This window comes from Phyllostomus discolor, chromosome 1 (assembly GCF_004126475.2).
Source record: "Phyllostomus discolor isolate MPI-MPIP mPhyDis1 chromosome 1, mPhyDis1.pri.v3, whole genome shotgun sequence".
Lineage (NCBI taxonomy): Eukaryota > Metazoa > Chordata > Mammalia > Chiroptera > Phyllostomidae > Phyllostomus > Phyllostomus discolor.
In genome coordinates, this window is record NC_040903.2 from 73,744,049 (window position 1) to 73,757,163 (window position 13,115).

At 36.7% G+C, this 13,115-nt stretch overlaps 1 protein-coding gene and 1 long non-coding RNA gene across 5 annotated transcripts in view; one reads left to right on the forward strand and one right to left on the reverse strand.

Moving 5' to 3' along the window:
* SPAG6 (sperm associated antigen 6) overlaps positions 1–13,115 on the forward strand; it is a 46,403-nt gene that overhangs the window by 20,074 nt on the left and 13,214 nt on the right. For 3 of the 4 annotated variants that reach the window (XM_028508165.2, XM_028508167.2, XM_036024717.1), the window contains 5 exons: positions 3,062–3,245; positions 7,667–7,872; positions 8,750–8,923; positions 10,269–10,421; positions 12,916–13,107. In XM_028508165.2, the coding sequence (XP_028363966.1) occupies positions 3,062–3,245; positions 7,667–7,872; positions 8,750–8,923; positions 10,269–10,421; positions 12,916–13,107 (909 nt within the window). The remainder of the gene's footprint in view (positions 1–3,061; positions 3,246–7,666; positions 7,873–8,749; positions 8,924–10,268; positions 10,422–12,915; positions 13,108–13,115) is intronic. The other variant, XM_036024706.1, reaches the window with a different exon arrangement.
* LOC118500329 lies at positions 1,046–7,777 on the reverse strand. Its single transcript, XR_004902896.1, has 3 exons — positions 7,642–7,777; positions 3,426–3,427; positions 1,046–1,401 (listed from the first exon to the last, which is right to left on the reverse strand). It is a non-coding gene; the product is annotated as an uncharacterized LOC118500329 (long non-coding RNA).

Sequence of the window (13,115 nt, forward strand, 5' to 3'; positions counted from 1 at the left end):
ATAACTAGGAATATATCTTTCTTGACAAATCTTTAAGATTACATTCCTATTTGTGTAACCAAAAGACAAACAATCCATTTAAAACGGGGCAAAAGACTTGAATAAACAATTATTCAAGGAAGATGTATCCATGGCCCACAAACATGAAAAGATGTTCAACAGCTTTAGTCATTAAGAAATGCAAATCAAAGCCACAACAAGATAGCAATTACCTACTGGGATGGTCATAATAATAAAAAAAAGTAAAGGAAAATAATAAGTAATAGTGAAGATGTGGAGATGCTGGACCCCTTGTGCATTGCTGGTAGAAGTGTAAAGTGGTGTGGCTACTTCTGACAGCTTGGCAGTTCCTCAGTAAGTTAAACATAATTACCATATGGCCTAGGAATTCTGCTCCTAGTTATGTTTCCAGAAAGATTGAAAACAGGTGTTCAAACAAAACTTGTACACAAATGTTCATAGCAGCATTATTTAAAATAGCCAAAAGAATTACAGGATAAACAAAATGTTATATGTCCATAGAGTGGAATAGTATTAGCCATAAAAAGGATCAAGTAATAACAAATGCTACAACATGGATGAACCTTGAAAACATTATGCTAAGCCAGACACAAAGGAAAGGCTACATATTATATGATTCCATTTATATGAAATATCCCCAATACGCAAAATCTGTAGAGACAGAAGCAGATTAGTGGTTGCCAGGGCTAGGGGAGAGGGGAATGAGGAGTGGCCACTTAACACAGATGGGGTTCCTCATTGGGTTGATAAAAATATTCTGCAACTACAGCTCTGACTGGTGTGGCTCAGTTGTTTGGGCATTGTCCCACAAAGGGAGAAAGGTCACAGGTTTGATTGCTAGTTAGGGCACATGCCTGGGTTGCAGACCAGGTCCAGTCCCTGGTTGGGGAGCCTGCAAGAGACAACTGATTAATGTTTCTCACGTTGATATTTCCCTGTCTTTCCACCTCCCTTCCCTCTCTCTAAAACTAAAGTAAAATCTTTAAAAAAAATATCCTGGAACTACAAAGGTGGTTGTACAACATTGTGAATGCACTAAATGCCACTGAATTGTATACTTTAAAACGGTTGAAATTGTAAATTTTATGTGTATTTTGCCAGCATTTTTAAAAGTAAACAGATTCTTTTGTTGAAAAATTTGCCTCGTTTTTATAAATTGAAGAGTCGTTTACTAATGACTGTTTTATCTTTACAAGGAATGACAGAAATTTTATTTTTTCTTGTAGGTATTCCTTCTATTATCAAATAATATTAGACTTGCTTCTTTCTGGACTCTTACCTTCATCTTTTGACAGCAGAGTGTGTATTTTGGTATCCCACATAGAAGTTTTTTTTTTTTTTAAGAAGGTTCTTAATAGAAGTTTTCCATGTAAATGATGTCTGTTAGTTATAAAGAGATAGAAAGTATTAGGGCAGGAAAGTGATGAGAACATGAGAGTGTGAAGCTTCTCACCTTTGTTATTCAGAAGCTTCTGTCTCCTTCACCTACCAGTCCTTTAACTCATTTCTCACAGGAGATTTAATCTGTCTTTATGGGGAGCAAATCTTTTGCTTTTTTTTTTAAGGAAATTTCTTTGATGGGAAGTGGGAGAGAAGAGAGGAATTTGAGGAAGCAGATATTAGAAGAAAGGGGGAAGGAGATCAGAAAATGTGAATTATAGGCACTACAGTTAGTAGTGACTATTAACACCCAATAAATTGTGAATTTGAAAATTCTACAATATAAAAAGTCAAATTAGCTTAAGGTAATGATAAGAAATGTATCACCATTATTTTTCCACAATTACAAGAAAATCTGTGGAAAGCTACTTTAAAACCCTATTCTCATTTTTGCAATAAATTAGTAGCTATTTGGTTACTGACATATAAAATTAAACTGTACAACAAATATTTTAATATCTACATAGTTACACTTAAGAAACTAAAGAAATATATATAATTAAAATATCATTACTAAATAGCATATTTCTTATATCATCAATACATACCAAGTTTTGAGATTTAATGTTAAAAATATACTTGATATATTTTCTCCTATAAATTTGTTTGTATCTTAATATTTTAGCCTAAGTAAATAGAATGCTTTCAAAACAGGTGTTATGACTCCCAGTTGCTTTTTAGTAGTCACTGTATGGAAATAGAAACAGAATTTAAAGTAGGGGGTTAACTGGGTTCTGTCAATAAAAGAAAGAGTTAGGAGACCATTACTGTATCATTATGTGAACCATACAACCACAGTAGACTTAGAGCTAAATGCTTTCTAAACATTTAATTTTCTTGGCTACATGAAGAAAATCATATTTCACTTTTTATTTCTTAATCTAATAAAATTTATATGTAGAAAATTATAAATGTGAAGCATTACTTAAAATTCACATCATGGTAAGACATTTGTATTTCCCTTTTTAAAAAAAGCACTTCTAAAAAGGGATAAATATTGTGTCTCATTGTTTGGCTAGTTTCTTTGCCAGGAAACGTTTTAAAATGTATCATGAATGTTTTGCCTTTGTGTTTTTTCAATGATTGATAAGTGCATCGTGAAACATGGTGGCTACTTCAGGATAATTTAGAACACCAGAGAGATTCGCTGAGGCCATGAGATGCCTACCAGGCTTAGAGACTGAGGGCAGGTAAAGGAAATGAGTTGGACAGTTTGGTTGTCATGCCGACAATCTGGGTTCCTCGAGGTCAAATACCTTTAGTGTAATGCAGATACATAAAAATCTCATTATTTTATGAATTTGTAGGATATACATTTTGCAGGAAATATAATATTTTATTTATAAAATCATCTTTTAGAATAAAATATTTGAAATGTAATATAAGACTTACATTGTTTTTGTTTAGTTACCAAACAAAAGCAACAGAGAACATCAACAAATAAAAATGATGTTGCAGGATGTTTTTCTATTTAAAAGCTATTGAACTTGATTATATTAATGTTATTTTGACATTGGTTTTGGTCTTTTTTTAACTTTTTGTTATATAAGTGCTCAACTCATTTTGAATTTTATTTATTTTATCTATTTTATCCTTGTAGCGTTTCTACAAGAAAGCAGCTGCCTTTGTGTTACGAGCAGTTGGTAAACATTCTCCTCAACTAGCACAGGCAATAGTTGATTGTGGAGCGCTGGATACGCTGGTGATATGCCTGGAAGACTTTGACCCTGGAGTTAAGGAGGCTGTGGCCTGGGCCCTCGGAAATATTGCAAGACATAATGCCGGTAATGGAGCATAAGTTAAAATAGGATTATTAAAGTTTATATTTATTAGACAAATCTGGCTTTGTTTAGTAAAGCATAGGTGAGTTCTTAATGATGTTTCTATACATTATAGGAGATAAGCTTTGAATGATGCCCAAGTTGTTTGAATTACAAATTCACACACACACAAAAAATCTATACATCTCAGCTTTTATCTGTTAGCAGAGGAGAACTTTGTAGATGGAAAGGAGGGGCAGGAAATGGGGCAAACGAGATATTAATTCTCAAATTCTCATTTAAGAAATGACTTTAGTTTGTCATCCTTCAGGGTACATTGAGTCTTCACTCTTAACTCATAGTGTAGGGCATTCTGAATCATCCAGGGGCCATTTCATATGAGTGAGTAATGTTAAAAAGATATGGACATAACTTTCTAGAACATGTTGGTATTCAGTCTGTATTGGGCAGGAAAGAAGGAGAAAGAGAAGGACCACCTTTCTTTAGAAACTGACAATTCGGTTCCAGGAGCTCCTGTGTGAAGTTGTGCTGATACACCTGGTCAGTAAAACACACATAGTGAATAAAACTGCTAAATGATATGAACAAATAATACAACAAGAATGTACAGTTTAACAAACACATGTAAAAATGATCAACTTTGCTAGTAATCAAGAACTGCATATTAAAACAGTGCAAATATCATTCCCCCTTTTACTACTTGGCGGGGGAAAGAGTAAGGCAGACATAGAGCTAAGTGGCTAAGAGCACTGTGGCGTTAGGCAGGACCAGAGTTTGAGTCCAAGTTCTACCACTTAGTGGCTATGTGACATTGGATATGACTTTCAAACTCTCAGAACCTGTACTTCCTCATCTGCAAAAAGAAGGTAATTACTTCAGAGTTGCTTCAGGGATTTGCTGTGGGATGTTCAAAGGAGCTACCTCTGAGATTTGTTGTGAGAATGATGAGATACTACATGTGAAGCACTTAGAACAGTGCTTGGCATATGGTAAGTATTAAAAAAATGAAAGGTATTAGTATTGATACTAAAGGTTGGAGAGGACTTGATAATGTTTCTGCCTGTTGGTGGAGGCACTACAAATTGTATAAACTTGAGACTTCCAGCAAGATGGAGGAATAGGTGGACACACCGTACCTCCTCGTACAACCAAGATTAGAAAACCAATAATTTACAACAATAATTTACTATCAGAATAACACCCAGATCCGGCAGAGGATTTATCTGAATGGAAGTCGGGCAGCCAAGAAGTTGAAGTAGACGCATTCATCCGGACTGGTCGGAGAAGACGAGCCGGGCGGGCACGGGGCTGGCTCGGGTGGGCAGCGCGGAGGTCAGGGGAAGGTTTGGCACGAAATCGGCGCAAAAGCCGTCGGCGCACAAGAAGGCAGTGGTGATCCCTGAGTACGCAAGCTGCGGCTGGCAGACCCAGCGGGGTAGCGATTGTGGACCAGGGCAGAACTCGCAGCCCAGAAGCCCAGACAAGGGTCTGAGTCCAGGGGAACGGAACTACCGCCATTGTTTTCTCCCGCCCCGCCCCCACATATAACATCACAATCTAGCGACTGGGGTGCCCAGCTCCAGTGAGCACCTAAGGCTCCGCCCCCCACAGTAACAAGAACAACCAGACCAGAAAAAAAAAAAGGAGAGACGGGGAAAAAAAAATATGTTTTCAACAGAGCAGATCAGTCCCCCAGGACTCATCCTTTTGAGCGACCAAGAATTAGCCAATCTATCAGATTCGCAGTTCAAAACACTGGTGATCAGAAAGCTCATGGAACTGGTGGATTTTGGATGAAATCTAGATGAAAGAATGCAGATTACCATAAAACAGATGCAGGAAGACACGCGGAGGAGAGCCAATAGTGAAAGGAAGGAATATGAGTCTCAAAACAATACAGTGGACCAGAAGGAAGATAGAATCAACCAAGCAGGAAAGCATGATGAAATAAGAATTCAAAAAATTGAGGAAAAGATTAAGAGCATCCAAGACACCTTTAAACGTTCCAATATCCGAATTATAGGGGTACCAGAATTGGAAGGGGAAAAGCGACAGATTGAGCACGTATTTGAACAAATAATAAAGGAGAACTTCCCCAATCTGGCAAAGGGAACAGTCTTCCAAGAAATCCAAGAAGCTCAGAGAGCCCCAAAGAAGTTGGACCCAAGAAGAAACACACCAAGGCACATCATAATTACATTAGCCAAGGTAAAAACGAAGGAGAGAATCCTAGAAGCAGCAAGAGGTAAGGGGACAGTAACCTACAAAGGAGTTCCCATCAGACTGTCAGCTGATTTCTCCAAGGAGGCCTTACAGGCAAGAAGGGGCTGGAAAGAAATATTCCAAGTCATGAAAGACAAGGACCTACATCCCAGATTGCTCTATCCAGCAAAGCTCTCATTTAGAATGGAAGGGCAGATAAAGTGCTTCTCAGATAAGGTCAAGTTAAAGGAGTTCATCATCACCAAGCCCTTATTTTATGAAATGCTAAAGGGACTTATTTAAGAAAAGAAGATAAAGAAAAGACATGTATAGTAAAAGGACAGCAAACTCACAAATATTAACAACCACACCTAAAGCAAAACCAAAAGAAACTAAGTAAACAATTAGAACTGGAACAGAACCACAGAAATGGAGGACACATGGAGGGGTAGCAGCAGGGGGGTGGGAGGAGGAGAGAGGGGGAAAAGGTATAGAGAATAAGTAGCACAGAATGTAGGTTGAAAATAGATAGGGGGAGGGCAAGAATAGTACGGGAAATGTAGAAGCTAAAGAACTCATAAGTATGACACATGGACATGAACTAAAGGGGGAAATGTGGGGTGGGAGAGGAGTACAGGGTGGAGGGGAGAGAAGGGGGGAAATGGGACAACTGTAATAGCATAATCAATAAAATATATTAAAAAAATTGTATAAACTTGAGGAAAGTTGTTTGGTAAAACTAATCTAAGTCACAAAATGGTTTATGGTTACTCTAAAAAGCCTGCTTTGGGAATTCATCCTAAGTAAAGAATTCCACAGGATGAAAAAACTATACTCAAAAATGTTATTGTAGCATTATTTTTTGTGTTTTATTTGGAAATGAACAAAAGTTTATTGAAACTGGTTTTGGGGATGATGGCTGGGTGGATACTTGAGGGTTTTCCAAAGAGAACTAGGTATTGTGCTTTAGGCTTCTCAAAAGACATTTTTTACATGTACATTATGCAGGGTCCAGCAGAAAGTAAGGCGTGCTTCAGTGGTTGGTAGGGTATGTGAGTGTCTCACAAGAGGTGGACAGCAATTTGCTCATTTCACCTAAAATGTCATATAGTGTGCTTGAGTGTGATATTGTTATGTTATATATGTAATTCTAATTACATACTTATGATTTGGGAATAAAGGATTTTGTAATAAAAGAGGGGCGTTATTTGTGCTGCACCCTATATGCGTCTGCCTGACTGTCTCTCATTGTCTATAATTTAAAATGTGTTATTTTTATAGCTGTTATTCTTGGACACACAAGTAAATCAACATGTATATTCAAAAGATGTTTCTTTTTTTTAAGATTTTATTTATTTATTTTTAGAGAGGGGAAGGGAAGGAGAAAGAGAGGGAGAGAAACATCAGTGTGTGGTTGCCTCTCACATGCCCCCTACTGGGGACCTGGCCTGCAACTCAGGCATGTGCCCTGACTGGGAAGAGAACCTGCGACCCTTTGGTTCACAAGGCTGGTACTCAATCCACTGAGCCACACCAGCCAGGGCTCAAAAGATGTTTATTTCTGACAAGTAAAATGGTTAAGATTAATTTATCCCTTTATCTAAAGAAACATTAACATTTATATATATAAAAGTATGCTGTTTAGTTGTAGATCTCATTTTGAAAGTGTTTCTTATATATACAGTATAATACACCTTTTTATTTTGTATAAAGTTATCAAAATCTTAAAAGTACTGTAAGATGAATGGAATTTAAAGATCAACTGTATTAGTACAATGTTCATGTTAATGTTTACTCATGTAGATAGTGCAAAATACTACCTAATTAGTGCAGTTGGTCAATTTTTAGTGCTTTAATTTTCTGTTATTGTAAACCATGCATAAAATGCTTGCCTGTTGAGAAGTGCAGAATTGTCAGAGCTTAAACAGCTGACAGCTGCTTACTCTTGTAGAAGAAAAAAAAAAGAACAACAAGCCATTTCAGCCTAATCTACTTCAAATGTGTTCATGTAAATGGAGGTCCACCTATTGATCTGTATGCTTTTTAGCTCAGGATTGGTCCACACTGTTTATGAAACCAGGAAAGCAGATTTGAAACACAGATGTCGAGACAGTGAAGTACCCTCTCCCCTTTTTTTCTCTGCTGTATCTGTGAGGGTGAAAAATGGGCTGCATGTACAAGGATCAGTCGCTCATACGCAATTACTTTTCCTGGATCCACAGAACTGTCACAAGCTGTGGTGGATGCAGGAGCAGTTCCTCTTCTAATACTCTGTATCCAGGAGCCAGAAATTGCTTTGAAAAGGATTGCTGCTTCGGTCCTCAGTGATATTTCAGAGCATTCTCCAGAGTTAGCACAGACAGTAGTGGATGCAGGAGCAATTGCTCACTTAGCCCGGATGATTCTGAACCCTAATGCGAAATTGAAGGTATTTAAAAATGTTAAAAAACAGACTTCTGTTAATCTAAGAAAATGGAATTGTGTATAGATTGATATTATATATTCAAAATAATTTGTAAATTATCATAGAGAACAGATGTGACTATATTATGTATTTGGTTTTCTAATATGTGAAAATTATGCTGTAAAGATTAGACAATAAAGACATGATTGGGGAAAATATGTGCAATGCTAAAAATTAGAAGTAGCATCAGTATTAACATTAATCACTAAAATAAGGAATCACATAATGATTGAATCTGAGGGTGGGAAGGCACTTAAAATTTTTCTAGCTTACCACTATTACATTTAAGTTTCTTTGAAAATTGTCATATTTATATTTCTTTTCTGTAGCTTTCTAAAATCTGATTTTCAGTTAATAGTCACCAAGTATACTTTTATATGTTATTAGTTATATTCTACAAGGTTTTAAAATTTTTAATGTTAGCTGAGCAATGAGAAGTTCTTTGAAATGTCAGCATCATGCTGAAAATGTTAGTTCTGCCTGATCTTTTTTGTACTATATCATCACATGTATTGTAAATGAACAATTTAAGTATTACATAGTTAAGAAACAGTATTTACCCAAAGGTCATATTCTTTGATCATCTATGATAGAGATTTAAACAGTCGACAGAGAACTAAGACATTTGAATTGGAAATTAGGGGATTTAAGAAGTTGAGTATTTAAGTATAAGACTAGGATGTGAATGTCTCAAGACTCAGAAATCTTAGCTTATGCTGGATATGTAATTGTTTTTTCTTTTTATAAAAGAATTTGACTGTGTAAAGCTGTTTAAATCATATCTGAACTCTGAAGGGAACTCTACCTAATATTTTGTTTTATTTTGGTTTTTGCTTAACAGCGTCAGGTCCTTTCTGCTCTTGGTCAGATTGCAAAACATTCTGTGGATCTGGCAGAAATGGTGGTCGAAGCAGAGATTTTTCCAGTTGTACTTACCTGCCTGAAGGACAAAGATGAATACGTGAAGAAAAATGCTTCTACTTTGATTAGAGAGATTGCAAAACATACACCCGAGGTAAAACAAAACAAAAACCAAGCTTTAAATACAACAATATTAGTCAGTTTTCATTGTTAGGTAAAACATCGATTTGTGTAAAAGACCTAGGTGCTGTGCCTCATGGTTTGGTTAGGGCAGGGTTTCTTATCCTCAGCACCATGGACATTTTGGACTAGATAACCCTTTGTTGGGGGGGGGGGGGGCTGTCCTGTACACTGCAGCATCTTTGGCCCCTGCCAATAGCATGCCTTCCCACCCTGTGATGATCAAAGAGTAGGTACTGTCTCTATATATTGCCAAATGTTTACCAAAAGACAAAAGTGGCCATTGTTGAGAACCCCACTGGCTTATCTCATTAGAGTTGGAGACAAAAATCTCAGTTTTAAACTATTTCCCCTTTTTATATTTCTAGACTGTGGGGACCATAGTCCTTTGCCATTCTTGTCATTTCAAGTCAGCTGAGAGTAGTGAGAGGTTTTACAGTTCTGGGTGGGAGAGACACCAGGCCCCCAGCCCCATGTAGCTGCTCTAGTAGCTGCTCTTACATGGTGTTTCCTACTCTGAGTTCCTAGATGCTAAAGGCATGGAGATGAAGCAAGCCTGGGTGGATTCTGAAGTTGTATCTTTTTCTGTGTATATTTTGACTAATCAATTTCATTTTACTAAAGTTTATAGTCCTCATTATTTCATCTAACATCTTGGTTGAAATTTTTATGATTGGATATAATCAGCTAGTAATCATTGTTTGCAAAGGGGGGATAATTAGGCTAGAATATTTCAAGTCTGACATTATTGTCATTCAGCATTTAGTGATGAATCTGCTTCCACTCACACATCATGATTGGAGCTTTCAGTAGTTAGCTAGTTATGAACTAGCCCTAAGCTTAGTGTCTAGGTGGGGGATTTTGACAACCATTAGAATAGGGATAAAAGTTCTGCCATTAATGCATGAAAAGTTGAAGCACAGAGGAAGTGCCACACAGTGAATATATCTGTACATTTAAAATAGAATTATTACACCCTGACTTGTGTGGCTCAGTGGGTTGAGTGCTGGCCTGTGAATCAAAAGGTTGCTGGTTTGATTCCCAGTCAGGGCACATGCCTGGGTTTTAGGGCAACTGATTGATGTTTCCTTCCTTTTCCCTCTCTCTAAAAAATAAATAAAATCTTTTAAAAAATAAAATAAAATAGGGTTATTATACTTGTATATTGCATTAATAAGTAATTTCAATAAATCATATTTCAAATTTTACCAGATGTTTTTGGATCCTGAGTAAAAATGTTTGGCAATACTAAAGTAATATTTAAAGAGTATTTGATGCTTTCTGGTCCCAATTACCTAGCTCTCCTTCCTTTCCCTTAGCTTTCACAGTTAATAGTTAACACAGGAGGAGTTGCTGCCATCATCGACTGCATTGGGTCTTGCAAAGGAAGCATAAGGCTGCCTGGCATCATGATGCTTGGCTATGTGGCAGCTCACTCTGAGAACCTGGCAATGGCAGTGATCATTTCCAAGGTTTGCTCTTGCTTGATTTTCTTTTATTTATTGTAGTGAGATATTCTAAGAATCACAGTAACTCTCCCCCATAGATTATAAAATATGACCTACCAGAGGGAAAGAAGCCTAAAGAATTTTTCAGCTTGTGTTCAAGGCTGATTAGTAAGTTTCTGAAAGCAATGCTAAAATATAGAAGGTTTATTTTGTAGGCAGTTTTAAGTTTTACTCAGCGTTTAAGATCTACAAAATATCAATTCCTCTGAGTATTATGATTACCCATTTTGAAATATTCAGTGTTTTGAAATATAGTTTATCTTGAAGGATTGACTGTATATATTTACAAAGTGTAAAGCATACTTTGATTAAAGACATCACATACCCAGTAGTCATTCTCCCCTTTCCTGTCATTGGGTAGGAGACAACAATGGCTAGGACATCCCTTTTTATCTACTTTCCATCAGCTTTCATGAACTTATTTCTCTTTTTAGATGAGGGCAATTCAGAGCACATGTCAGCTAGTGATGTTTTGTGTCTTGCTCTAGGAATTTTGTCTCATCTCAGTTTATAACTTGGTATTAACCCACCATACAGTGTAGCCCTGACACATAGTAGGTACTCAAAAATATTAATTGAATGAATAAATATTGATCTCCCGAAGAACACTTCAAGGCTGTGTGCTTACAGTGTCTCTGGGAACCCTCTAGGATGTGAGTTTCTTATCAGCATAGAAAACCTGCTGTTGTATGTTGAACAGAACTGTAGATTTTTTTTATCCCTTGCTAATCCTCAAAATAAAAGGAGGCCTCAGATCTTTATTTTCTACCTATTCCTTGATGATTCTTTGCTTTACTCGCTTTTTATCCTACACGTTTCTTTTTGTTCTTGTATTACCAAAGACTATGACAAAGACTAGACCAGTAGTGCTGCTTTCTGAAGGGCCGCTGTGGGGATATTACTGGGATTTTTGATTCTTGGTTCTTTTGTGGATCGTCAGAAAGCTCACATGTAGCAAGAATGATGAAAGAAGCAGCTATTGCTTTTGCTTCCTATGTTTCCTCCCCAAACTAACCAGGAGGTGCTTCCCTCCTTTGGAGGAGGGTTGCTGCTGGCCTCTCCCACCTAGCTGTCTCTCAATTAGTTGAAGATCAAGGTGGCAGCAGAAGTTTTAGGCAAACCTACTTGTGTCATTCTTTCTTTTTCTTACATAGTACTATAAGGACTAATAACAAATAGCATTTCACATTTCAATAATACTTCATAATTTTCAAAGTGCATTCGTCTCTCTTACTTTATTTGCTGTTCATAACAACCAAGGCAAGTAAGTCAAAGTTTGGAGGATGGGAGAGAGGAGGCCAGTTATCCCTCCTGCTTCTTCAGTCTTGATACGTCCCAGAGTATGGACTCTCTGGAAAGTTGTTTCATTCTGAATACAGGTCTGACCTTTTGTATCGGCAGACAACCATTTTTAGTTGGAAAAAAAGAAGTCAATGAAGAAATATGGCAAGTCTCTTCAGAAAATTGGTCTTAACCAAATTTACAGGTACAGGGGAAAAAAGTATATATGATCATTTGGCCCTTGCAATGGTAGCATGACAATGACATATTGCTATTGCAATGACATATTGCATTGCCAATGACCATATGGTAGCATGACAATATGACATTGGCTTTTGTGGTACTAAATTTGAGGTGATCATTATTATAATCTAAAATTAGTTAGAAAATTATTCCTACACAGAATCTGGAATTATAATTTTATTTGGCTATTTGATTCTTCCTTAGATATAGAAACCATCATGTCTTTTGGGTTTCTTAGTTAATTCTGTTTTGATTATTTAGATAAAACTGAAACCTAAAGTGCAATATGTAAGCACACATTATCTGTGTAACAAAAGTAATTCTTTATACTTCGACATTCAATCATGTTAAAATGGGCAAAACTGTCATTTAAAAGTTGACCAAAATTAATGAAAATTTATTTACTATTTTAGGAAAGGTTTTAGTAAATATGTTTAATCTAAAAGTTACTTAAATAGAATTCTGGCTCATATTATTCATTGGATTTCAAATAGTAGTTATTTTGTTGTTAGATTTATTATATAGTGAAAAGGCAATTTTAAAGTATTCTAAATTAACTTTCTTAACAAGGGAAAATAAAAGGTTTTAAAATCTAAGCATTTTAAATTTGTCAAAGTGGAATCTGGTTTTGCCTGTGTACTAATCTGTGGTATCCGTTGTTTGATTAAATGTCTCTGTATTTGGGGAGTAAATGCTAGCAGAGATAGTCCTAGTTTAGTTGGATTGTAACAGATAATTAAGGTAAATTAGTTCTAGCCATTTTATTGACTTGAAAAATGTCAGCCCCTGTGATGTGCTCATTTATTGAACCATCTAGGAAAAAAAAGGATCAAAGCCAAAATGATTTCCTTTAATCTTTAAGAGACATGGAAGACCCCTTACTCTCCTGCTCTGGAGACATAACACCTGCTTGCTCTTTTGATCAACGCTGCAGGGTGTGCCCCAGTTGTCAGTCTGCTTGTCAGAAGAACCAGAAGATCATATTAAGGCTGCCACTGCCTGGGCCTTGGGACAGATTGGGAGACACACTCCGGAGCATGCGCGGGCTGTCGCAGTCACAAACACTTTGCCAGTTCTGCTTTCTCTGTACATGTCAGCAGAAAGCTCTGAGGATCTTCAAGTAAAAGTAAGTGC